Genomic DNA, 27,918 nt, shown 5'->3' with positions numbered 1-27,918 from the left:
TTTTAAATGAGTTGTTTTGTTCTATGGAATTTTTTTTCCCCATTTCACACATTCTGATTTTTAAGGAGCTATTTTCTTTTTCCATTTCATAAATTCTGTTTTTTAAGGAGTTATTTTTTTTTGTTTCACAAATTCTGTTTTTCTGGGAGTTGTTTTCTTTTTCCATTTTATCAAATCTGTCTTTTAATGAATTATATACCTTTTCCAAACCTTCTTAAAAATTTTTAATTTCCTCTCCCCATTTTTCTTCCAGCTCTTTTAAGATCCTTTTAAATTTCTTCTAGGAGAGCCTTGTGTGATGGGAACCAGATTATATCATCTTTTGGGACTTAATTGGGAGACCATCTGCTTTTAGTCTTCTCAGGATTTGAAATTTTTTCATCTCTTTCACCATAAAAGCTGTCTATGGTCAGAGTTCTCTTTATTTTTTTACTCATTTTTTTTTTTTTTTTACAATTAGGGTCTGCTTTTAGGGGAGGGGAGATTTTCCAAGCTTCCTGCACAAGCAGTGGCGGGTCAGTGCTGACTCACTCCTGGTGCTGGGTGGGCGTGGCCAGGTCCTGTGACATTCTGGCATTTTGGGGTTCACTATTTACTTTTTGTGTTTGTGTTGGATGTTTTCTAACTTCTCTGCTGATCTACTGGCTTGCAACTAGGGCAGAATGGTCAACATTGCTGTAGATTCCTCCCTGTAGATTCTCCAGCATACCAGTCTGCACCACCCTCTGGTTTCTATGCTCAGCCTGTGGGCTTGGCTGCTTCCCTCCTGTTTCCAATTGTAACAGACCTTTTCTGGTGATCTTCGAAATTATCCTCTGCTGGTAATTTGTTGCATTCCCAATATTTGTGGATTCTGCGTGTCCAGAACTAATTCAGAGGCTGGATTTGCTAATTAGTTTGAGAGTTGTAGGAAAAGGTCATAAAGAAATGTGTGTCCTCTCTGCCATCTTGGCTCTGCCCCTGGAAGTCTCCATCAGAGAAGTCTTAACCCATCAGCATATTGTAACACCATCAATATAATTTGAAATCTGAAGCTTTCAAACTTTTGAGATTTTGGAACTTTTGCCCTTCAATGTGATAGGACTGCTACAAATAAAATATATTGCTTTCTAGAAATCTCTAGAGATGTTTATGAAATCCTGATGTTCCATGAAACATCTTGGAGCAGGAAAAATTGGGATAGTAAGTGAAAAAAATCAGAGGATTTGTTTTCAGATCTTCTGTTTATTCATTACTGACTCTAGGCAACTCTTCCATCCTCTTAGCCTCAGTTTCTTCATATATAAAATAACTATGTTTAGACTCAAGGCTGCTAAAGTCCTTTCCAACCCAGGGATCTACAGCTATTTTTGGCTAAGTTTCCATATGTGAAAATAGAAATACTAACATTTGGACTACTTACTGCACTCCTTGTGAGGAAAGCAGTGTGTAAGCTATATAGGATTATTGATCTAGAACTTAAAGCCATTTTAGTACATGTAAGGAGAGATTAGGGGCAGCTAGATGACAGTGGATAGCAGTGCTGGACTTGGAGGCAGAAAAATTTCAATTTGAATCTTGCTTCAGACACTTAATAGCAGTGTGACTCTGAGCAAGTCATGTAACAACTGTGCCTCAGTTTCCTCATCTAAAATAAAGGTGTTGCTTGTAAGGCCTCTTCTGGCTCTAAAACTATGAGAGGCTTTCTGTTTATTGCATCTGAAAATGCTCCTCTGTTTTATTGAATATCCTGTTAATTCCCCAGTATTTTACCAAAATTTGATTCCTCTTCATTGAATTGAATTGCTAATTAAAGAGTCTTCTTTTCCTCTGATAAGGTCTTTCCTTTTCTTCCCCACCCCCACTTCTTCACCCGTTGGCTATCTCAGCTTCTCTTTCCAAGACAAACTCTATTCTGGGAGTTTGCATGGTCACCAAGGTTGTCTATTGCCAAATGCCAGGGCAGGGGTTTCTATTCTCATCACCTCTTGACCTTCTAGTTCTTTTGAAGTCTGGCATTTACTTACCCACCCTTCACCCCCACCTCCAGCCCTCATTTGGTTTAGTGTTCTCATTTACTGATCATAACTTCACATTCTCCCTTTCTCTATAGTCCGGCTTAGCATGCTAATATTTCCCTGGAGCTGAGTTTCCCAAGCATTTCTCAGGACATGTAGCAAAGTAGAATAGCTTTCTGGGATGGCATTTAAGATGAAACCCATGACAGATGATTTATGGTTCACCCTGATTTGTAAAGCCTCCTCTGCAGGGACAGAAAGCTCAGAAAAAGGCCTTTTAGCAGAATCCTGCCCTCTTCTTGCTTCTCAGAGCAATCTGTAGACCCTCTTTGTGTTTAGTAAGAGGATTTCATTTACTGGGGCCCTTCTTATTGTGGGGAAGTTGTTGCTAGGATACAGAAAGACTCTACAGCATCACTGAGAAATATTCCTTGGAAACAACTGTTAGATAGTTGCTTTCTAATAAAAATGTTAAATCCCTTAAAAATCTTTTCTCTCCACTCTTCCAAATATTTTTCAAAGGAAAAAAAAATCTGATAGTATCTTCTGTTATTATTATTATTTTATTTTAAAAGCATTCACCATCATAAGTTCTTTTCTTAAATAGTGATTCTGAATACTTTGGGATCTTTACTCAATTTTAAAGACCTGCCTGCCGCCTTTCCCAGTAGTGTTCTTTTCTCTGCTACAGAAGCACACAATTATTCTGTTCACTATAAGATTTTCACACAAAGGGATTTAATCTTTTCTTGGTATGCAAGGGATTTATAAAAAGTGGTCTCATTAATGCTAATGAAATTTAGCTCTGGTGGAGTCTGGACCAGCAAGATTCCAGAGGTATTGTCTAGAATTAAAAAAAAAAAATCCTTTAGATTTCTGGGTAGAATTTTTAAGGTATTGAGGAAGCAAATTGAAAAAAATATTAAATAATATTAAATTTAATAATTTAATTTATATTATATATAATTTTTATTATAATATACAATTATAATTATAATAATTAACAATTTAAAATAAAAATTTAATAATAAATTAAATAAAAATATTAATTAAAAACCATCTGGCTATGTTAATAAACTTGGCCAAGATTCTGTTTTAGCTAAAACATAAAAGTCCTCACTAAAAATCTTTATGAAGTTTATAAGCATTCATCTGTAAACCTCCACTGGAACTATGGAAAGAAGTTATCAAGTGAGGATGAAAGCTTTTATGGATATGACTACAAATTGTCCATGATATAGTGGAAAGAGGACCAACTCTGGAGTTTGAGGAACTGGGTTCAAATTGTACCTCTCATGAGTACTATCTGTATGTCTCAGGGCAACTCATACCTTAATTTCTTTATCTCTTTCTCCATTCGTATCCATTCTCCACTCAGCTTCCAGAATGGTTTTCCTATAGCTCAGGTCTGACCATGTTACTAAATAAATAAATACTAAATACTGTCTCTCTCTTGTTTCTGGGATAAAATATAAAATCCTCTGGTATATCACAACCTGGTCCTTGCCTGTCTTTCCAGTCTTCTTATGCTGAACTTTCTTCCACTTATTCTATCCTCATTCCCGAATATGTGCCAGGTACTATGTTAAGCATTGGAAATATAAAAAGAGGCAAAAAACCAATGTGTTCAAGGAGTTCCAAACTGAATAGGGAGACAGTAAGCAAACTAATGTACAAGCTATATACAGGTAAGCAGGAAATAAACTAGGGAAGGCACTAGAAAGGGTTGAGAACAGTTTCCAGTAGAACATGGAATTTTAGCTGGGACTTGAAGGAAACCAGGGAAGATAGGAGGTAGACCTATAGGGAGAAAGCATTGTAGGCGGGGCGGGGAAGGATAGTCAGAGAAAAATGCCAAGTCAAGAGATGGAATGTTTTATTTTTGGAACAACAAGGAAACCACTGTTACTATGTCAAAGAGGACTGGCACTGAGTAAAATATAAGACTGAAAAGCTAGGAGGACTAGGTTTAGAAGGACTGTAAATAACAAAGAGTATTTTCTATTTGAACCTAGAAGTAAAAGAGAGCCACTGAAGTTTATTGAATAGGAGAGTGACATGGCTTTGGAAAATGACTTTGATGGCTGAATGGAGGATGGATTGGAGTGGTGAGCAACTTGAGATAGGAAGACGCTTCAGTAGAATTCTAGATGGGAGATGATAAAAACCTGTATCAGAATGATGGCCATATCAAAGAAGAGAAGGAAGCATATTTAAGAGATGACAGTAAAATTGACAGGCCTTGGCAACAGCTTGAATGTGGGATATGAGAGATAGTAAGGAGTAGAGGATGACACCTAGATTGCAAGTGTGAGAGGCTGGACAAGATGGTCTTTCTCTGGACAATAATAGAGAAGTTAAGTTAGGAGAAAAGATAATGAGTTCTGTTTTGGACATGTTGAATTAAAGATAGCCAGTTTGAAATGTCTGAAAGGTATTTGCAGATGCAAGATTAGATGTCAGCAGAAAAGTTGAGGAGGATAGGTAGATTTGAAAATAATCAACATAGAGATGGTAATTAAACCATGGCAGCTAATGAGATCATCAAATGAAATTGTATAGAGAAAGAAGATAAGAGGACCTAAGATAAAACCCTGTGGGACATTCATAGTTATAGAGTGTGATTTGGATGAGGCTTCAGCAAACGAGATTGAGAATGAGTAGTCTGAAGACTAGGCAGAAAGAAAACTAAGAGTGATGTCCAAAAGATCTAGAGAAGAGAGTGATCTGCAGTATCAAAATGTTAATGCAGAAATGTTAAAGAGAATGAGGATTGAGAAAAAGATCATTGGATCTGACAGATCATTGGTAACAATGGAGATAGCATTTTCAGTGGAATCATGAAACCAAAAACTAAATTGTAAAGGATTAAGAATAATTGAGAGGAGAGAAAGTGGAGGCATTTATTATAGATGGTGTTTTAAAAGTTTACCTAGAGCAAGCAGAAGAGAGATAGGATAAAGTTTTGGGAATGGAAGGATCAAATGAAGTTTTTTGAGAATGGAGGAGATATGGCAGGTTTTTAGACAGTATGGGAAGCAGTAGACAGCAAGAGATATGATGGAGTGAATGACTGAGGGGGCAGTCTGTTGAAGAATGAGAGATTGGAATGGAATTGCTTTTACAGAAAAAAGGTTTATCCTCAGTAAGGTATAAGGCCACGTTTTAATGTGAGACAGGAGTGAAGGAGGAGATAGTGGTAAAAAACATCTAGGTGATAGAGATGAGGAAGAGGGAAGAAGAGGGAACTCACATTAAATGGCGTCAGGTTTTTTTTTTTTTTCTTTGTAAAATGTGAATGGGTATTCTCAGCTGAGAGGGATAACCCATGAGAAGTTTGAAGAAAGAAAAAAAAAGTTTGAAATAGTTGCTATGGAGAGTGAGATAGTGAGTAGGCATGGAAAATATAGTAGGATTGTCTGCCATTAGTGAAGGCTTAGTGGAATTTGTATAACATAAATCTGTAGTGGATCCAATCAGAATGGCTGCATAATTTTCAGGAAGTCGCTTTATTCCACAAAACTTTTCTAGGAGCAAAGATGGCAGATGGTGGAAAGGATCCAAGGCTGAGGTTTGACAGGGTACAATCAATGATATGACAAAGGCTCAAATAAGGAAAATAAGAGAGTGATTAATGCAGGGGGAAGTGGCATGGAAAAAACTGAGGAGTTGAGGTAAAGTAAAGGACAAAAAGAAGAGTTTGGTAAAAAAAAAAAAAAAAAAAAAAAAAAAAAAGACAGGGAAAGGTAGAGAGCCAATAGTATATGATTAGTTAAAGGGATTTTAGAATTCTTGTGGGTGATGGTATGATCATGGATATGACTATCTTTGTGTATGGCTGAAGCAGGATGAAGGAGTAGATCATAGGACGTGAAATAGATTGAGAAATTGAATGATTAGTGTGTGTGAAGAAGAATCATTATCTACATTGATGTTCTCAGGTAGGAGGTTAGAAGCTGGGAGGAACCAAGTCCCAAACACATAGAAGAAAGTGGTATGAACTAGAGATATAGACAGTAGCTACCAGGATGGTAGACATAAAAGGAAAAAAACCAAAATTTTGGGAATCTCAAAAGAGAAGTCACTGAGTGATAGAAATGGCAGTAGGAACAAGAAGTATTCCAACTTCCCTTTCTGGAACAGTATGCTGAAGGGAATCAGTCATGGTGTAGTTAGTATGAAAAGGAGTTTGTGTTATCAGAAAGGAGTCAAGCTTTTACTGATAGCTAGAAGATGGAAGAATTAGGAGAAGAAAAGATTTAAGATAAAAAGAAGTTTGTTGCCTATGGAATGGACATTCCAGAAGGCACAGTGAAAGGGGTTCATTTTCACTGTGTGAAAGATTATTTGGTTGGAACCTTAAATTGGGAGATAGTTGCATCAGTCTACTTGCTATTTCTTGCACAAGACTGTCATCTCCTGCCTCCAAACCTTTGTACTGGCTGTCTCCCTGGCCTATGATGCTCTACCCCACCCTATCCCACACCTGCCATACCACTCTCCCCTCACTTTCTCTGGTTTCATCCAATCATCAGCTCAAATCTCACCTTCTGCAGGAAACCTTCCCACTCCCCCATCCCCTGCTCTCCATTACTTTCCCACTATTTTGTATTAATAGTATGAATATTTCTAAAGAAAAACAAGTGCTGCTGTGAATTCCTCTTTTCTTCTCCTTTCTCTGAGACCTTCCTCTTTCATTTAGTTGCTCAGTCACCACAATGTAATAGTTTCAAGCAAGTGACTACATTGTCATACTTTATTTGACAACTTGCCTTTATTTATTTAAAAGACTTTTTTGGTTAATTTGCTGTGTCTGGTATGTAATGCATTAAATTCAAGACCTTTGAAATTGATAAGGCTCAATTAACTAATAGGACTGATAAAGATAACTTGGGCATGACTCAGGGGCTCTGGCATAGACATTTAGTTACTCATTGGGAATGTAATATGGACATGTGAAGGTTTTATTAGAGACTTTATAATTCCTGACTCAAATTTGTAAGAATTCAAGCCATCTTCTAATTGATAAATGGTCAAAGGATATGAACAGGCAATTTTTAGATGAAGAAATTAAAACTATTCCTAGTCATATGAAATGGTGTTCTAAATCATTATTGATCAGAGAAATGCAAATTAAAACAACTCTAGGGTACTACTGCACACCTCTCAGATTGGTGAAGATGATGGGAAAAGATAATGATGAATATTGAAGGGTTTATGGGGAAACTGGGGACATTAATACATTGTTGGTAGAGTTGTGAGCTGATTCAACCATTCTGGAGATCTATTTGGAACTTTGCCTTTCAAGGGCTATCAAACTATGCATATCCTTTGACCCAGGATACTGGGTTTGTATCCTAAAAAGATCATCAAGGAAGGAAGTGGACTCCCATATACAAAAATGTTTCTGGCAGCCCTTTTTATAGTGGCAAGAAACTGAAAACTGAGTGGATGCCCATCAATTGGAGAATGGATGAACAAGTTATATTATATGAATATTATGGAATATCATTGTTCTATAAGAAATGACCAGCAGGATGATTTCAGAGATACCTGGAGAAACTTACATGAACTGATGCTGAGTGAAATGAGCAGTCAGGAGGTCATTGTACATGGCAACAGCAAGATTATATGATGATCAATTCTAATGGATGTGGCTCTTCTCAACAATGGGAAGATTCAGTTCCAATGATCTTATGATGATGAGAACCATCTACACCCAGAGAGAGCTCTGTGAGAACTGAATGTGGATCACAACATAACATTTTCATTTCTTTTGTTGTTATTTGCTTGCATTTTGGGTTTTTTTCCTCAATTTTTTTCCTTTTTGATCTGATTTTTTTTGTGCAGCATGATATTTGTGGAAATATAGAGAGAGGAATTGCATAACTTTAACATATATTGGATCACTTGCCGATTGGGGGAGGGAGGGAAGAGAAGGAAAAAAATTAAAATACAGGGTTTTGTAAGGATGAATATCAAAATTTATCCATGTATATATTTTGAAAATAAAAAGCTATAATTAAAAAAGGGGCTTCATAATTCCATCACTCTCGAAAGGATTCTATGTCTGTTCAAAATTTAAATACCAAACATTTATCTCTAGAAACTGAGTTATTTGTTGTTGGGGTTTTTTTGTTCAATACATGTTTGTTCAATAACCAAGAACTTTTTTGTTGGATATTTGTATTTTTGACCAAAAGCAATAAAGTTTTGGTTAATAAACTCCAATAGTTCTTTTTTACCTCTAGGCTCCAATGCAAATGTCTCTGTCAATAAATTCCTTTACAGCCTGGCTCAAATGGTCCTTTCCAGGTTTATTATACATTGCTCTTTTTCATGTGTTCTGTGTATGATATACCCACCATATAGTTTTCCATTGCCCTCTATCTTGAATTTTTAATTTGTTGGAGAATGGGATTTTCCATGACTTTGCTGCCTGTCTTACTGTTCTTTACCCATGATATTCTATCTCTTTTCTCACTGTCTGTCTTTTCCTAGGCAGTCCCCCTATACCTGTAATTTGGTCCTTTCCCATCTTTTCACTCCAAAAATACCTAATTTATTTCAAAGCTGAAATCAGATAATACCTTCTCCAGGAAGCCTTTCCTGTACTGTACCCTAGTAAAGCAACAAATTACCTTGTATTTATTTTGATAAGCATTGAGGTGGTACATGGGATAGAACACTGGACTGGGAGTCAAGACAAGCTGGGTTCAAATCTGGTGCCAGACACTTATTAGCTATGTAACACTAGGCAAATCACTTACCCTGTCTCATTTTCCTCATCTGTAAAGTGTGGATAATAATAGCATTTACTTCCCAGGGTTTTTGTTAGGATGAAATAATATTTGTAAAGCTTTTTTCAAATCTTAAAATGATATATAAATATTAATTATTATCATTTATCATATTCTGTCTTTATAAGTATACCTATTATCTTCCCTGTTAGACTACAAGGTCCTTGAGGGCAGGGACTATTTAATTTCTATCTCTGTATCCCTATTGTATAAAGAAATATCTAGAACATAGTAGGCAGCACTCAATAAATGGATAAAGTCCTAGGTTTGGAGCCAGGAAAACTCATTTTCCTGATTTCAAACCTGGCCTCAGATACTACCTAACTGTATGATTGGGCAAAAACCTTAACTCTGTTGCCATTTTCTCAGATTGCCTCTTTGACCGTGAGAGCATGAAGCCAAATAGATAAGATGCCATGGTGTTACATGCATTTAATTTGGCGTCTTAACAATCTAGTCAGTATGCTGCAAAACCATTTTGGTTGTAGCTCATATGGGCAAAGGAAACTGGACAATTTCTCACGATTCCAGAGGTAGTCTAAGTTGTAAGAATAAAGAATGAGCATTATTCTCTTTCTTAGATCTAAAAATGGAAACACCACAGGACACTGGGAAAATTCCTGACTGTTCCTTTGGCACTCTGGCCCCAGTCATTATGAATTCAGCTCACCAGTTCTCTGGTCTTCTTGCCTGATTGTTTCTGTTGTCTAGATGTGGAGTCTGTTTGATCCATTGATAGGTTGGCTTAAGTCACAGCATTATATGTTTTTCATTCTCTGGTGGTAGCAGTCATGAATTACTCCTTAAATCGCCTAACATAGCTACAGATTCCCTGAGCAGACGCCTTTCTTTATACCTTCCTTTTTTTAGTCAAAATTCCAGAATTTGGTAGTCAGTGTTTAAGAATCTTAATTGTAGCTTATTACTATTTCACATAGTGGTAGAAACAAAAAAATAGCTCTTATTTCCTCTCTCACTCCATATCTTCTATCTGAATATTTACTCATTTTCTCCTCCCTACCTGGAAAAAAATGATTAGATGCCAACTCATCCAGTCTCATTGGTCTTATCCTAAGTGGAAAAATTTTTTGAACTGCAGTGGCATTGCACAAGAGCTGTGTATGGATAGGCTGAAGAAAATCAGCTCTTCCCCAGGCATCATCTATAAATTATGATGTGAGTTTAGAAAGGGTTTTTTGGAGCAATTATGGCATCTCTGAGGATCAAAGATAGAACTGAACCAGATCAAAGAAGGGAGATACTGATGAGAGTCATTGGCCCTATAAGCATCTTACATGAGAAGATTCAGCTTGAAGGAGGTCTGTAGAAAATGTCAGCTTTTTCCTTTATTTCCCCTCCTAATGCCTATCTCCACAAAAGTAATTATGGACAATAATATAACCTGCTTTTTCCTTTACTAAACATTTCCAGTAAATGAAATTTTTGCTTCAATCACAGAGGCCAGGGGTTAGCTAGAGATAATATAAATGTAAATTTAGGCAGAGAGCTCAATCTCTGCCCAAATATTAGGAATTTTCCTAATTGGGGGCTGAGAGCAATTGTGATTAAACTCAACATGTCGTCCAAAATAAACTCACCAAAGCTGTTGAGGAAGGAACTGTGTGAACCTTAGAAGATAGTTTATCACTTCCAGACTTAAAGTAAGATAATACTGTAATAGGGTATTATACACCTTTGTTCTCTTGTTACCTGTCATCTCTCCTCCTCTTCCTCCTCCTCCTTTTTTCTCTTTCTCCTCAATCCATCACACTTTCTATCCATTCTTTCTTTTTTTCTCTACTATGAATCCAGGAAAAAGCACAAAACTAGTATATATACTCTTTTACTTTCAAAGCTTTTTGTAAATTAGATATTAATTCTTAGGAGACCCTAGTTCTCTTTTACCTTGACTGAGAAACTGGTGACTAGGGAGATTATCTTATGGCTCTGGGAGTTTTATGTAAAATATGAAATGTAATGGTAGAAAGGGAGAAAAACCTAATCTCTCACAACTTTGGCTGGTAATGATTAGGTCACTTTTGGTCACTGCTAAGGAACATCTCCTTCAGAGGAGTCCTCTCATTGGGGAATTTTCATGCATCTTTGGGATTAATGTTTGTTCATTTATGTCTTTATTAGATTTTCCTCCTTTCAATAAGATTTCCTTCCATAATACTATGTATTAAGCTTTCAAATGTGGGATTGATTTCAGTAATCCAGGGTGACCATATATACATGTATACATATTTACATTCCCTTGGTGGGAACCATAAAGTTCCCTAAAGTGTCCTGGGTTGTTTGGGCTTTGGGAGACTCTTTTCTACAAGTATCCCATTTTGGAAACTCATTCAGTTTAATTCATCAAAAGAGATATCTTTTACATTTATGGTAATTGAGCCTGGATTCTATCCTTTGCAAACACTGAAACATGCAGGAGTCTCTTGCACAAGTATAAAATGTTCACAATTGCCCTGAATGGAGGCAAAAAAACTAGTTTTTATTTCCTAGAAGGAAAATCCATGTAAAGTTCTTCAAAATCTGGCTCTTTGGACAATTTCTGTCATTATATGATGTGTTCTTACACAATATTCTGGAAACTTTTATACGATACAATCTGATATAATAGCTTTGTATTAGACACAAGTCAGCTAGGTGGTACAGTGGACAGAATGCTGGACCTGGAGTCAGAAAGGCCTGAGTACAATTACTGCCTCTGATACTTCATAGCTGCATGACCCTGGGCAAGTCACTTCTTCCTGTTTGCTTTAGTTTCCTCATTTATAAAATGAGTTGGAGAAGGAAATGACAAAGCACTATTTATGACTTGTCAGGATGATATTGCATTATTCCCCCTTGTGCATTCTACATTTAAAATGAATTGACCCACTTGCTTTTCCTTATTTGTGACATTCCATTTCTGGACTCTAGGCCTTTTCAGAAATGGTCCTCACCTCTCCTTTTTGCAAGTCTTAGCTACCCATGTTCAGTTCAAGTGCCACCTCCTTTAATAAATAGGCTTTTCTCAATTTCCACCCACTTTTTTGTTCCTTGCCCACCAAAATTAATTTGTGTTCATTTTGTTTCCTATATTAACTTATCTGGGAATATGTTGCATTCCCATAGTAGAATATAAACTCCCTGATAACAGAAACTAACTTTTCTATTTGTAATTCTAACACATTTAGTACAGTTCTTGGCAATAGTAGGTGCTTAACAAATACTTATTAACTCACTGATTGAAACGGTTTTTTAAATTTAATGCAGATACTCTGTTTCAGAATTATAAATTCAAATATATTGATTCCCAATTTTGGACATGTCTTCTATGTCACTTGATATCCTCCTCTCCCTCTCCATTCTCTTTCCTCCCTCTTTCTGCTACTCCTATCCTATATCACCGTTAATCTGGGCAATTTATATTTTTGTAAATATTAATCCATTTCAATAAGATTGTCTCTGCCTTGGTGGTATGCAATTGGGGAAAACAGCTCCTTATTATTACTTTAATTTCTTTTTCATTAGTGGTAAGTTCATCCTTTTAATTTTTGATGCTGATATATTTTTTTCCTTTTTCTAATCAAATTAACCAAAGGTTTATCTATTTTGTTTTTTCCCCCAGAAAACCAACTTAGTTTTATTAATTAGTTCAACAGGTTTCTTAGTTTCAAGTTTATTAATCTCTACTTTAAGTTTCCGAATTTTTAATTTGATATTTAATTGGGGAACTAGTATGTTCTTTTTCTAGCTTTTTTAGTTGCATACCCAATTCATTAATCTCTTTTTTCTCTATTTTATTCATGTAACTATTTAGAGACATAAAATTTCCCCCCAAAACTGCTTTGGTTGCATCCCATAGATTTTGGTATGTTGTCTCATTGTCATTGTCTTGGATGAAATTATTGATTGTTTGACTGACTTATTATTTAGAATTAGATTTTTAAATTTCCTTTTGGTTTTTAGTCTGTTTCCCTGGCCTTTTATTGAATATAATTTTTATTGGATCATGGTCTGAAAAGGGAGCATTTACTATTTCTGCTTTTCTGCATTTGATTGTGAAGTTTTTATGCCCTAAAAAATGGTCAATTTTTGTGCAGATGCCATGTACTGCTGAGAAAAAGCTGTATTCCTTTCTGACCTTATTCAATGTCCTCCAGAGATCCTATTCTACATTAGTGACATAGACACCTGAATTAAGTAGCTAACTGTGATTCCCAGAGAAATAAGCCTATACATTACAGTAGTTGCCAAAAGAGAATAAGAATGAAAAAGTGAATCATATCTACTTCATTTTATAAAACTAGAAAAATCATTCAAGGTCAGTCCAGTCTTAAGGAACAAAAATCCTCTGACAAAGTCACCAGGGCTTCTACTATCTCTTTATGATATGGAAATATTTTATAGGATCACTGGGCTTTTTTATATTATATCTCTCACTTTAAAGGAAAGTTTTTTATTTTTTTATTTTTGTTTTGTTTTTGGCTTCTGTCATTAAATGGTACACTTTCAGGAACTTCCATTAAAATGTATCTTTTTCTCACCTTTTCTCCCCTTTTTCTTCCCCCTCCTTGTCTCTTTTCCTCATTTCCTTTTTTCTTCCACTCTTCATTCCCTTCTTTCCTTCCTTTCTTCCTTCTTCCCTCCCTCTTTTCCTCCCTCCTTTCTTCTTTCCTTTTTAAATTTTCCTCCTTTCTTTCTCTCCTTCCTTCTCTTTCTTCCTCTTGGGAAGAATCCCACTTAATATAGTTATTATATTTTAAATACACTTTGACATTTTGTTCCCTGTCTGAAGAGACTCCAGAAAAATTGTCCCAGAGTTAAGGCACTTTGTGAGTCAGCACCAACTTGAAAGGTATGGCTCAGAAGCTCTCACAGGTATATCTTAAGACTTTGAGAATATATTAATTGAAGTAAAAGACATTTAATCTAACATCATAGCAAATGAAGTGGCCTTACTGAGGCATTCTACCAATAGCAGGAAAGAGAATGCTTGCAGAGAACACTTATAAACAGGGAGTTTTAATGAAGGGAATACACAAAGGGAGGATGTGTCTTGGAAATGTGAAGAAGTGCAAACATAAGATATACCTATAGCTAAAACAATGTACCTTCAACGTTGGAAGGCTGTTCATGCCCTCTAGTGATGGCAATACCTAATTATTTGTTGAGAATATTGTTTTTGTTGGTCTTATGGTTGCCAAACTTCTCTTTATTACCATCTTTTGAGCATCAGTATCAACTGCTAAGAGGGAAATGTTACACACAACTAACTGGGTCCCTCTCAACACTCAGATAGCTACCAAGTCTAGGAGTTTCTTTGTTTTTTCTGTCTTGTAATTCCTTGAATAATGAGCTGAACAAGTAGGGCAAAGAATAGAGTTTTTATTTTTATTTTTTAAGACTGGATATCCCAGGCTGGTTAAGTGGTCATTCAGAGACTAATTCACTGTGGCTCAGCATGAAAACTTTGACCGACTGTTTCCAACTTGAGCCATTTTTCTCTTTCATGAGCAACATGGTTGCCCATGTCTTTCTTCTTCTCATCATTTTGTTGCTAGATTTAACATGAACATCCTTTCAGCTTCAACACTATTGCAGCTTAGAATTCCCAGGCTCCAGTAATCTACCAGTCTCAAAGGATAAAGTATTTTAGGATGTGCAAATTTCTTTGCATATGTTTTTCCATTTAAGTCTTGCAATAATCATGTGTGACAAACACTACAAATATTATTAAAGACTGTTTTCATCTTTTTTTTTTCAGTCAATGCTACATATAGGAAGACCTGAGCTTAAGTTTGACCTCAAACACTTAATAGCTGTATGACCCTGGGCAAGTCATTAATTATGTTTGCTTCAGTTTCTTCAATTGTAAAAGGGAGGTAATAGTAGCACCCTCTTTCTAGGGTTATTGTAAGAATCAAATGAAATATTTGTAAAATGCATAGCTTATTGAGGGGCACTTAGTGCTATGGCGGATAGAGTGCCAAGTCTGAGTGGCCAAGACTCATCTTTCTGAGTGCAAATCTGATCTCAGATACTTGCTAGCCTGTATGACCTTGAGTAAGTCCTTTAAACCAATTTGCCTCACTCGTTTCATTTGCAAAATTAGCTAGAAAAGGAAATAGCAAACCATTCTAGTGTCTCTGCCAAGAAAACCCTAAATGGAATCACAAAGAGTTGGACACAACTGATTAACAACAGCAGCAGGTAACTATGACAGCACATCTTTGATGCTCAGCTGTCTGGTTGTGTCCGACTTTATTGACAAAGATATTAGAGTGGTTTGCCATTTTTTTTCTCTAGTGTATCCTTATTTTACAAATTAGGAAATGCAATAAATAGGGGTTTAGTGGCTTGCTCAGAATCACGTAGCTAGTAAGTGTCTGAGGCCAGACTGGAACTTCAGATTTGAGACCATAAGCAGCTGCTTAATAACTATTAGTTGATTGACTAACTGCCTTGCCAAGGTTTCATAGGCAGAACTGAGGTCTTGCTTTCTAGGCCAACTCTCTAACACAATACTACCATTTATTGAATGTCTAGAAGGCATATAACATTATTTTAGGCACTCAGGAGAACACAGTACATATTATCTCTGACTTCAAAAAGCTTGTGGTTTAAATCAACCTAATTTCTAATATCTAGAAATCTTAGATCTTAAGCTGGAAAAGTGAGTGTTCTCTAGGGAAGCCGTCATTGAGAATTCAGCTGTTCTTACAATGAGAATGACAAATGGAGTTACTTCCTATACAAAATTTTGTATGCTGAAAATCTGAAAGAGGAGCTAATTACCCTAAATCTCGGCAACAAAAATTCCACATGATTTTAACTCTTTCTTTGACTATGGAATACCAGAAAAACAATGGTTTCAGTGGAAGTTTGGCAACCACAAGATTAACAGCAATTGAGTAGATACCTTTCACTGACAAAAAGGGATGCATTTTAAATCTCCAGAAGGACAGAGGAGATGGGAGTAAATCAGGCCTGGGCTTAGGTAAGTCTTTCTGAGATGTCCCAGGACTGAAATTTTGTGCTTCCCTTCCTCTTTTTTCTCTTTTCTCCTTTACTTTTGTTTTTTTGACTCCTACTTACCAATCAGAAGATGAAGTGAGGGAGAGAGTAGGTGGGGAGGAGGATATAATTCAAGTATATTTACATTACCAATTGTAACTTAATTTTTAGCATTTTATAATAAAACACTGGCCTTAAATTAAAGCACACATGAATTTTATTTATTTATTTATTTATTTTTATTATGACTTTTTATTGACAGAGCCCATGCCTGGGTAATTCTTTTACAACATTATCTCTTATACTCACTTCTGTTCTGAACACATGAATTTTTTATGCCTTAGAGATCACAACAGATTTTCCACTCATTAATTGTAGCCCAATTGATAGAGGGAAGCTGTCTTATTTTTTATGAAGTTCATTTTCCTCACTAACACAAATCAATTTGGTGACATTTGTTTCCCATAATTAATTAATAAAAATTATTTGCATATTTTTAGAAAGCCATGATCTAACTACCATAATTTTGTATCTATTTTCCTGATTGGATCATGAAGATGATTAGAATGATGGTGATTAGATGATGAGTTAAACCAAATAATTCTACCTCTATTTGGTGTAATTTTCAAATAATTTAACTGAATAATTTTTTAAAAAATGGTGTGAATGTATGGTTTGATTTCTTCCTTCCTTCACAGGCCCTGAACCCTTCTTAATTTTCAGCCATGGAAATGCTATCTTTAGGACTGACATGGAAGGAACTAATCACAAACAAGTGGTAGCTAATGCTGGCAAGACAGTATTGATGGATTTTGATTATAGAAAGGAGAAAGTGTATTGGGTGGATTTAGAAAGAGGACTTCTGCAAAAAGTATTCCTGAATGGCACAAAGAAAGAGGTAAAGTAACTGCCTTCATAGCATTTGTGGGATGTTGGTTGGGGACATAAAGACAATAGAATTTGAGATTCTAAAACACTTAACAGGAAGTGGCCAATATTGTATCAATTCCAGAGTAACACTGATCCTAATTTGGGAGGGGGGGGTCCAGTTCACAGTTTTTTCTTGTATCCATGCTAGATTTGTGTTAGCTTGTTTGGAATGACGGGAGTGCTCATTTTATCTGAATTGACTAATCAATTTTGTAAAATGATTAGTTAATTCAGATAAACAGTATTTACCTGATTCCCCAAAATGAGATTTTCTAACTTGGTCATTTTGGGTGCTGTGCATATTCAGGGATTATCTTTGAAATAAGAATTTATGATGAATCCTTATTTTCCATAGCACTTCAAAGTATACTGAACACTTTACATACAACATTCTGTGAAGTAGGTATGGAAAATCTGGGCAGGTTCTACAAAGTTGGAAAGGCTTTAAATATGGACCTAATGTTAAAATTCTTGGTCTACTGTTTGAGCACAAGCTTAGCTAACTTAGGTGAAGTTCATGACAAGGCTGGCCAAAGGGTGATGAATGCTTTGGTGATAGGAATTCTAGAAGCTAGAAGAGAATCTTTTAGAGATCATCAATTTTCCTATCTTTCTTAAAGAACAGTTTATTTTTTCCTGGAAAAACTAAAGTTCTGAAAAGTCAAATACCCTCACATAGTTAGGAAGTGGCAGAAACAGAACTTGGACTTTAGTCTTTTGGCTTCAGGCCCATAATTCTGTCTCTTTAAAGATAGTTTGGAAAATAGTTGGAAGAAAGAGTGCAGAGCTCATAAAAATTTCACAACTTTGTCCCTTTTGGAGTATTAGAGTGGATAATACTCTATGCCAAGACACTACAAGATACACTCAATGAAAATGACTATAATAGAACATTTTTCTAAATAAATGGTTCTTTGTTATTCAAAATAGCTATGATTTCATCAATGTGACCAATGATATAGATCAAAACCAATAAACGTAAGAATCTATGGATTGGCCAACAAAACTCCATCTTGGGGTAGCCAATCTTTTTGACAGGTAATTGATTGAATGTATTTTTAGAGTGGTAGAGGTACCAGTAAATATTGCTAGATTAAACTCAAACTCCTGTAGAATTGTATGGAAACAAATGAAAATTAAAACAATTATTGTTCCAAAAGCTAAATGTTTAACAGTCTATTTATATAATTTGTATAACAAGTTACTTTATAAGTTAATGATAATGTACAAATCCATACAATATTGTGCAAAGATCTAAGAAAGAGAAGTGTTACAATGTGGATGCAATTTTGTAAACTATAAATCCATATTTTACTATATTCTATATTTAAAACAGGTTGTTCATTTATATTAGTATTTATTCTCACCTCTCACAGGAAGCTCTTGCATTTGGGCAGCTAGTTGATGCAGTGGATAGAGCATTGGCCTTAGAATCAGGAAATATTGAGTTCTGGAGAAAATCACAAATCTGGAAAAATCTCTTTGTTTCTGTTTTCTCAATTGTAAAATGGGAATTAATAACGGCATCTACCTTGCAGAATTGCTGTGAAAATCAAATGAAAAAATACTTGCTAAGGTAACATAATGTTGTCTTATAGTAGGTGCCTTTTGCCTGCCTAACATTTAGAAGGACAACTTTTTTACTCTAAGGGTATTTATTTAAAAGAAAGAAAGATGAATAACAGATGAATGAATGAGTAGTAAGAGGCAAATTTATCTAAAGAACATGCAGAAAATTTAGAGCATTTCAGTTTAATCTGAGAATCCTTAAAATAATCCTTCCAGTCTCCAGGAATCATATCTAGAAAGAACCACAAGAAATCCATGCACAAATGTTTGAGAGTTTGTTCCTAATATTAAGAAAATTGCCCATTAATTCTATCCAGAGTTCATTCCTTTCATATTAATATCTTCTTTTTAATGATATGTCCTGAGCTCAGTGCCATTTGTCAGAAGGAGGAAAAGAAGACCTTAACACCTAAGGTAGCACCAGGGGAGAGAGAAAGGAAAGGAAAAGAGAACAGAAATGGAGAGATAAAGAATGAGAGAGAGAGAAAGAGACAGAGAGAGAAAGAGACAGAGATACAGACACAAAGAAACAGAGAGAGACAGAGAGAGAGAGAGAGACAGACAGACAGACAGAGACAGAGAGAGAAAGAGAGACAGAGACAGAGAGAGACAGACACGGAGAGACAGAGAGAGACAGAGAGACAGAGAGAGACAGACACGGAGAGACAGAGAGAAAGAGAGAGAGACACAAATATAGAGATAAGAGACAGAGAGAGGCAGGCAGGGTAGGACAAGAATGAAATAAAGTATATATGGTTCATTTATTTCCCAATCTGACACATGAACTCTATGGAATCTTGTCATATTCTGACAAAATGTTGTATATGTGTGGGTTTGGTTGAAATCTTGAATTAAATTTTAGAAATCACTGTGATGGACTTGAATAAGCTTTGTTATCAAATGATGTAGATTTCACTTTTAAGGCAGTTTAAGTTATTGCAAAAGTCCCATTCATCACTTGATTCTAATGGTATGCATATTTTGAGAACCTTTTTATTTTAAAGCTATGACAGTGAATGTTGGGCCAAGAAATAGGTACATGTAAATTGAGAAGTATCATTTTAGAGATTCATTTGGGATGGTAATTTTGAAATGATAAAAATAAAAGTAGCAATTCAGGGCTTATTCATTTTATTCAAAGTAGTTTAATTATAATTAAATTATAGGATGTTAAAGAATAGAATAGTTAATAGTGACATGTTTAAAATGACAGATTTTTAAAAAAGCATCTTGTTGGTGAAGAGGAAAGGTTAATAACTCATATAAAGTTTTTATTTCACAGACTCTGTGCCGTACAGAGAAAGGGATTTCAGGAATGGCAATAGATTGGATACATGATGAAATTGTTTGGTCCAATCAACTGAAAGGAACAATTGAAACTACAGACATGAAAGGGAACAATTCTCATGTCCTCTTGAAAGAATTAAATTATCCTAAAAATGTTGTTCTTGATCCAATAAAAAGGTAAAATTCTCGCTGTTTTCTGATATAATAATAATAGTCTTTCAAATGTGAAGGAAAGTTCACTAGCATCGTTCACTTTTAATAAAATGACTTGGGGAAAGTTGCATTAGTTTGCTATTAAATTGTTAAGGTGGCTTCCTGATAATGTGATTGAAAAGTATGTGTTATTGAACTTATGCAGTGACTATTCACTTTGACAGAAAAAAAAAATCCAGGGTTTATAGTACAATATAATGGAGAGTATTTCTTGAATGTAGAATCACAGGACCCAGTTTCAAATTCTGGCTGTGATCCTGACTGGGTAATCTAAGGTAAGTCATTTTAAAACTCTGCTAAGGATCTCAGTGGAGAGAGTGCTGGACCTGGAATCAGAAAGACTTGCGTTTGCATCTTGTTTCAAACGCTTTTTTTTTCAAAAGCTTTTTCAAATGCTTATCAAGGGTCACATATTTTAGCCTCATTTAGACTCAGTTTTCCTCATCTGTAAAATGGGAGTTAATAATAGCATCTACTTCCTAAGATTGTTGTGTGAATAAAGACTGATGATATTTTAAGGTGCTTTGCAAACCTTAAAGCAGTACATAAATGCTAGCTATTATTAATTAGTCATTACTTACCCTGGCCTCAGTTTCCTAAGTTGTAAAATGAGGGAATTGGAATAAAAGGTCTCTAAGGTATATTTTTAATGTTGTGGATTTAATCATCCTCTTTATGCCGATTGTTCATTAGATTCACTCCATTCAGCCTTCCTCTCTCTTTTGAGTTTCAATTCTGCATCACCAAATACTCATCTAACTTTTCAAAGTGAGTATTCTAGAGACAGCATGTCCCAAACAGAATTTATTATCTTTCCCCCTTGATCCTAGTAACTTAATAAATATTTATTAAGTGCCTCCTATCTACCAGGCACTGTATGCTTAATGTTGGGGATACATTTAGTAAAAAGAAAGTCCCTGCCCTCTAGGAACTTACAGTCTAATGAGGGAAGGGGAGACAACACACAAAAGCAGGCAGGAAAATGTGAGAAAGACCAGGAGATACCCAGTGTGGGGATACTTTGTTCCATGGAGTGTTATTGAAAGTATCCCCTTTCTTCTAGTGTTTTATTAACTGTTTCTAACCCTACAAATGCATTCATTGCCCCAGCTTGCTATTTGTAGTTCTACAACTTCTCTCCTATATAATCTATTTTCTCTATTCACAAAGTCACTATCTCATTGTGAGTCTCCCTGCTACCAATCTTTTCATCTGCCTATCAAACTTATTTTCCCTAAGTCAAGGTCTGACCAAGTTATTCACTAAATCATCTCCAGTGGTTCTCTATAGCCTTGTGGCCTTATTCTGATCACGGAACACTCTATCTCGAACCTCTTTGCATTTGCACTAACCATATCCCATATTTGTAATTCTTTCCTTCTACTTCATAAAATCCATTTTTCTTCAAGCTACAGGTCAAACATCACTTATATATGAAGATTTTGCTCATCTCCCAATTGCTAATTCTCTCCCTTAATAACCATTCTATATTTAACTACAATGCATTTATTTTTATTTATTGTCTTATTTTTATTCTAAATCAAATTAGACTGTGAGCTCTTGAGAGTAGAAATAGTTTCATTGTTTGTACTTGTATCTTCATTCAGTACCTGGCCCAGTGCTTGGCATATTAGGCACTGAATTGCTGATTGATAGATTGATTTTATAATCTGATATAATAATATATAACAAGGAGAGTCAGCCTGGAGAAATGAAACAATCACCAAACTGAGAGAATCAGACCCAATCTATTTTCCTCAATAGCTAGATCAGGAAGGTTCTAGAGAGGTTATCCAGGCTGATTCTTTCATTTTACAAATAAGAAAAGTGAAGCCCCCAAAATGGTATTCCTAAAGATTGTATGTAACAATTTTGACTTCAAATCTAGTGCCCAGTTCAGTTATAGTCAAATAATTCCTTCTGTATTCGAAGCACTTTGATAGGTTCTAGGCATGCAATAATAGATAAGGTTTAGATTAGAATCCCATGTGGTTCTCTTCAACAATGAGATGATCCAAACCAATTCCAATTGTTCAGTAATGAAGAGAATCAGCTACACCCAGAGAGAGAACTATGGGAAATGAGTGTGGACCACAACATAGCATTTCTACTCTTTCTGTTATTGTGTGCTTGCATTTTTGTTTTCCTTCTCAGGTTTTTTTTAACCTTCTTTCTAGATAGGATTTTTCTTGTGCAGCAAGATAACTGTATAAATATGTATAATATATTGTATTTAACATATACTTTAACACATTTAACATGTATTAGACTACCTGCCATCTAGGGGAGGGGATGGAGAGAAGGAGGAGAAAAATTGGAACAGAAGATTTTGCAATTATTAATGCTGAAAAATTACCCATGCATATGTTTTGTAAATAAAGAGCTAGAATAATAATAATAAAAAATATTAGAAAACCAGTTTTAGTATAATGCCAGCTATGTGGCAAATCATTCCACCTGTTTCACTTTTTCATATACAAAGTGCAGATAACAATATCTATACTACCTTCTTAGTTGTGAACTACTTATTATAGTCCTTATACTCATTTTCACTGTCAGAGGTTTGCAAAACAATTCCTTTTTTTTCCCTTTCATATCTCTAGAACTTAATACAATGTCTGGTCCATAGTAGGCACTTAAATGTTTGTTGACAGTGTGACAGAATTTGACTAGCTATATTTCTCAGCGTCTAGGACAATGAAATCATCTAATGAAATCAGTGCCCCCAGTGTAGATTCCCCCTCATCCCACCTCAACCCCTCTAAGATTTTCAGTTGAGAATAATTTAGTCATCTAGGCTTAGGTAGCTTTTGGAAGGGGATATTTAGTAAGGTGGTGCAATAAAAAGTTGGCTCAGTACATCTTTCCAAACATTTGTGACTCTCTCTTTTACAAAAACATACACAGTACAGGGAGAAAATGGCTGCATTTGCTTAAGGGATAACTCATAGTATCTACTTCTTAGAAGTTCTTTTCTTTCATTTATGGGATGCTCAAAAGTTTTCATTAGATTTGGGTTACTTTTTTTTTCCTCTAGGCAACTTGTAGAGTTGTAGAGCCATGAATCTGATCTGTCCTTGCTTCCTGATTATACAGTATGGAACAAACTGAGTAATGAACACCATTTAGGAAGTCAAACTGGACTCTTCAAAGATATAAGGTTCTTCTTTGGTCAAGGGTTAAAGCTAAAGCCTAGGCCATTTCCCTACCCAAGGAGGTTTCTTCTCAGGGATGAAAACCATATACTCTATTAAAGCCTTCCGTTTAAAAAATTCATAGATTTTGGTAACTTAATTATAGCTGAACAAGTTCTTCTTGGTGTCATTTCATTTTATTGAATGGTTTTTTAAAACTTAAAAAATTTTCTTCTTCCTTAAATTTTTTGTACTTAGTCTAAGATCTTCTGATAGATTGATTGAGACATTTTCATGTAGTTAAGATAAAATGAGATAGAGTGGTTTCAATTCCATTTTTATATTAGTAAGTAAGAAATGTAGGTTATGTAGAAATGTAAATTATTATTATAATTAAAATGATCAATTTTGCTCTCATCTACTAAGGAAAAAGATGTATATACAAACAACAAAATGATAATACCGGAGAGCATGAGATGTGTAATTCTGAGATCATCTAGTCAAAGATCTATTGTAAATTTTTGAAAGGAAAAAATCATTTTTCTTTACAGAAGAGGTAGCACCTTAATTTGCTGGCAAAGAAACAGAAAGATTTTAAAAGACTGAGGGGGAGAAAAAGGAGAGTCTACTCAAGGCATAGAGGAGAGCATGAAAAAGGTATAGGAGTTCAGGATAAGAATCAGGGAATGGAGAATACTTCCCTTTAGTTAGAATGTATAGTAAGTACAAGAAAGAGAGTAGTAGTAAGAGATATAAGAATGAAAAGTTAGGATCATAAGGTCATAATTTTATATATGAAAGGAGCTTCATGCATAAAATTTGATGTCCTTATTTTTCTGATGAGAAAACTGAGGCCTAAAAAAAAATTTCATAACTTGCTCAAGATCATGTAGACTCATTTCTATAATAGAGCTGGTATTTGAATGCAGGTATTCTGGTTCTGAATCTAGCATACTTTCCCCAATACTGTGTTGACTCTCTTCTAAAGTATCATGCTTCTAAAATAAGTGATTAAAATATATATATATATATATATATATATATATATATATATATTTAAAATAGTGCATGGTCTTGAATCTTAATATGAAACATTTATACTTTATCCAGTAAAAAATGGAATGTCACTAAAGATTTTTTAGAAGTGACAGAGTATGAATATTCAGGTATTACTGTGGAGGATTTATTGGAGAAGACAAGATTCCAGGAAGAATAGTCTGCTAGGCTATTTCAGTTAATCTACCTGAGAAGTGATAAGGGTCTGAACATGGGTAATACAATGAAAGAATCAGTGAATGATCAGACCTCATATTCAATCTGATCAAACTGTACCTTGATCTTGACATAGTTATGTCATTTTGATTCTCTTTGAAAATGAAGAACAATAACCAACCTATCTGATTTATAAAGACGAGAGATTTGGGATGGATCCCAAAGGACCATAAAGTTCCTTTAAGTGCTAACAATATATGTGATTTTAAAAAAGAATTTATTTTCAGAGAAGTGAAAAGGAGTCTATTGTAAGGAGTTTAAGGAACAACTGTTACATGCTGAGGAAAAAATATTAGAAATTGGATGTCAATTACCTTCAGAGGGTAAAGATTGCACATATAGAAAGCTTTGTGAGGAAGACAGCCCGGTTTGGCCATTTTAGCTGAACCAACATCATATGAATTGAATTTTTGCCAAAAGTGCTTACACATTTTGTGACACAATCTAATGGTTGGCAATTTCTGAAATTGGCCATTATAACTCTCAAAAAGTTTTTCTTCTGTTTTTTTTTTTTGTTTCCTATTCAGGTTTATATTTTGGGTGGCAAATAATATTACTAGCACTATAAACAGAGCAAATATTAATGGGACAGATGTGAAGATTCTAATGCAGATATCACAAACAATTAAAACTATCTCACTGGACATCCTTGAGCAGAGACTCTTTTGGATTCAGGACAGCAGTGAAGAAAGTGACCTTCATGTTGCCTCATGTAATTATGATGGAGGCTCTGTTCACCTGCTGAGTTATTTTACACAGTAAGTTTTGCATTTGGTTTAAAGGAAATAGAATATTACTTAAGACCTTAAGAAAGACTAGTTACTTCTGCTTTTACCACTTTAATAGATATTAGAATTACTGTGATTTTGTTTATTTTATGCAACAGAAAAGTAATTTTGTTGACATCTTTTCTTTTTTAATCTCGTTTTCATTTTCCAATATATCCTCCTGATCTCTCTAACCCGAAAAACCATTCTGTGACTGAAAGAACAAAAGAAACGGAAAAAGTAGTTTACCAAAATTAATCAACATATCAGTTGTCAATCTCATATCTCCGAGAGAAAGAAGGGAAGTACATTCTCAGAATCTCTTTTTTTTTAGGACCAAACTTCAGGATAAAATTATAATCACACAGTTTAATTTTGAGTTTTAAAATTATTTTCATTTACTCATTATGTATTATTGTTTTCCTAGTTCTGCTTATTCCAGTATATATTGATTTACCACTTTTTCATCATGTTTCTCTATAGTCTTCATAGTCTTTTCTTACAGTACAATTAAGCTCATCATATTCATGAACTTCAGCTTGTTTGTTTCCCAAATAATGGGCATTTGCTTTATCAAAATATTTTTCATATTGCATGAACAAATGATAATAGTAGCTAGAATGTGTATAGTGCTTTACAAATATTAACTCATTTAATCTTTCCAGTAATCTTCTGAGGTAGGTGCTACTCTTGTCCCCATTTTACAAATGAAGAAAATGAAACTAAGAGACTTTACTAGGATTGTATAACTAGTCAAAATCTGAGGCAGAATTTGAATTCACATCTTTCTGACTACTAAGTCCTTCATTCTATCCACTGTACTACCTATCTATATTTCAAATGGTACATATTATGATAGAAGTTAAGAGATTCAAGTGAGTGACTATCAAACCTGGGAATTCACCTATATTCCTTTTCTCTTGTTCTTCCATTTCTGTTCATTCAAACAGCTTTTTAATAAGTGACAGATTTTTAGGACATCAGATCTTGAGCATAGAATTCAGTCAGACTCTGACTAACAAGATTCTTATCAAGTTCTGATCTTGCCATCAAAAGACATGAGCTCCAGTTGTGGCTCTAGTGTGCATTAGTTCTTTGACCTTGGGCAGCTTTACTTGTTGCTTCTGAATGTAATAGAGCTATGTGAATTGCTTGACATTCTGGGGGCTTTAGCTCAGAGATACAAATATTCTCTCTGATCTCTGAGAACAATCAGCTCTAGGATAATCTTTGTGCCAGAAGGAGATGTGTCATGCCTGGGAGTTTTTTTTTTTTTTTAAACAAGATTATATAGCCTATGACAGAACTAAATTGAAAGGAAGGAACAGGAACAACATGAGCAATGGCAGTGTCCTTTGGGTTGTCCAGAACTCAATGAACTGCACTGCAGAGAAGCAGTGGCCCAGGAGAAATGGTCAAAGAGGAAAGGCTAAGCTGTTACAGAGAAGGTGAAGATTGAGTTGGACTCTTAGGACTTTGTAGCAACTTGGAATAAAGAACTTTGACAGGAGCTAGGGATTCTTAAATATTGAGGGCAATTCCGAATGCCTTTCAAGTAACTAGGACTCATCTCCCTTCCTTTAACCATGTATTTCCTTTATACTGATTTTGCTTCTTATATAATGAAATCTGGGGCAGAATATGAAAGTTTATTTTGTATAATTAGTCAGTACTGAGAAGGGGGGAATGGAGGAAGTCAAAATTTCTTGGAAAATACACAAAATTTAAATAAAAACAGAAAGCCAATTTCCCTGAGGGCTTTGAACTACTGTCACCTGATATAAACTCTATAAAATATCAGAGAAAGGGACATTATATTGTTGTTGATGCTGTTCATCTGGTCTAATTCTTTGGGGCCTCATTTAGGATTTTCTTGGTAAAGATACTGGAATGATTTGCTATTTCCTTGTCCAGTTCATTTTACAGATGAGCAAACTGAGGCAAATGGGGTTAAAGCACTTGTACCAGCTAGTGACTGAGTGATTTGAACTCAGTTCTTCCTGACTCCAGGCTGAGTGGCCCATCTATTGCCTCATCTAGCTGCCATTATATTACTTCTAGGCTAAATATGTGCTAATTGTTCTTAAAAAGTAAGGCTGACTAAATCTACAGAGAAAGAGAGGTAGAGAAGAAAGAAAAAATAATGCTCTAAACAATACCTCTACCTCATCCACACACAGAACCCCTCAAGTAGGCAAGGCCTAGGAAAGATTCTATTTCACTACCTTCCAGAAGAGAGAAGAGACTAAAAAAATAATCTGGCAGCGGTTGGCCAACCCTGCCCTCCACAACTATACACATCAGTGTGACATATAATCTAGGGCCACTGAAATAGGTGGTACAGTGAATAGGACATAGGTCAGGAAGACACATCCTCCCGAGTTCAAATCTGGTCTCAGACATTTCTTATATATGTGATACTGAAGAAGTTAGTGGCAGTTTAGAGAGTTGTGGGAATCCCCTTCTGGTCGGCACAGGTCCTTTGTGAAAGAATTCATGAAACCGAAAGGTTTAAGTGTCAAAAAAGGGACGTTTATTGTAGGATGAGAAGTCAGCTTTGCTAGGAGACTGACTTTCTCAGTTTCAGAGAAATAACAAAAGGTTTTTCACTAGAAGAGAATGTCTTCACAGCAGACAGGAATCATGGAAGGCAGCTATGTCCTACTCCAGACTTCTGCAAGGATCAGGAGTTTAGAAATATCCTTTATAGAAATTTTTAGGCTCAGCTTTCAGGTTGAAAAGAAAGTCAATTCGCCCCTCTCTCCCCCAGGCTTAGATATTCACGTTGGAGTTTCTGTTGCTCAATATCAGACCCAGATCTCCCAATAGAAATTGAATGGAGGATCTGGCTATCAAAGGGCAAGGGGGGAAAGGAGGGTGGTGATTTGCCTTAAAAAGGCCCAGCCTGAGAAATATGTTCTCTCATAGAATCTATGGAGCC

At 35.3% G+C, this 27,918-nt stretch overlaps 1 protein-coding gene across 3 annotated transcripts in view; it reads left to right on the top strand.

The window, feature by feature from the left end:
• Positions 1-27,918, top strand: part of EGF (epidermal growth factor) — a 141,637-nt gene that overhangs the window by 9,949 nt on the left and 103,770 nt on the right. For 2 of the 3 annotated variants that reach the window (XM_031943720.1, XM_031943719.1), the window contains exons 2-4: positions 16,504-16,703; positions 19,587-19,768; positions 24,738-24,968. In XM_031943720.1, the coding sequence (XP_031799580.1) occupies positions 16,504-16,703; positions 19,587-19,768; positions 24,738-24,968 (613 nt within the window). Of the gene's footprint in view, positions 1-13,564; positions 13,647-16,503; positions 16,704-19,586; positions 19,769-24,737; positions 24,969-27,918 lie in introns of those variants that run through there. The other variant, XM_031943722.1, reaches the window with a different exon arrangement.

This window comes from Sarcophilus harrisii, chromosome 6 (assembly GCF_902635505.1).
Source record: "Sarcophilus harrisii chromosome 6, mSarHar1.11, whole genome shotgun sequence".
Lineage (NCBI taxonomy): Eukaryota > Metazoa > Chordata > Mammalia > Dasyuromorphia > Dasyuridae > Sarcophilus > Sarcophilus harrisii.
Note: the sequence above shows the minus strand (reverse complement) of the source record. Positions and strands in the feature narration are given on the sequence as shown.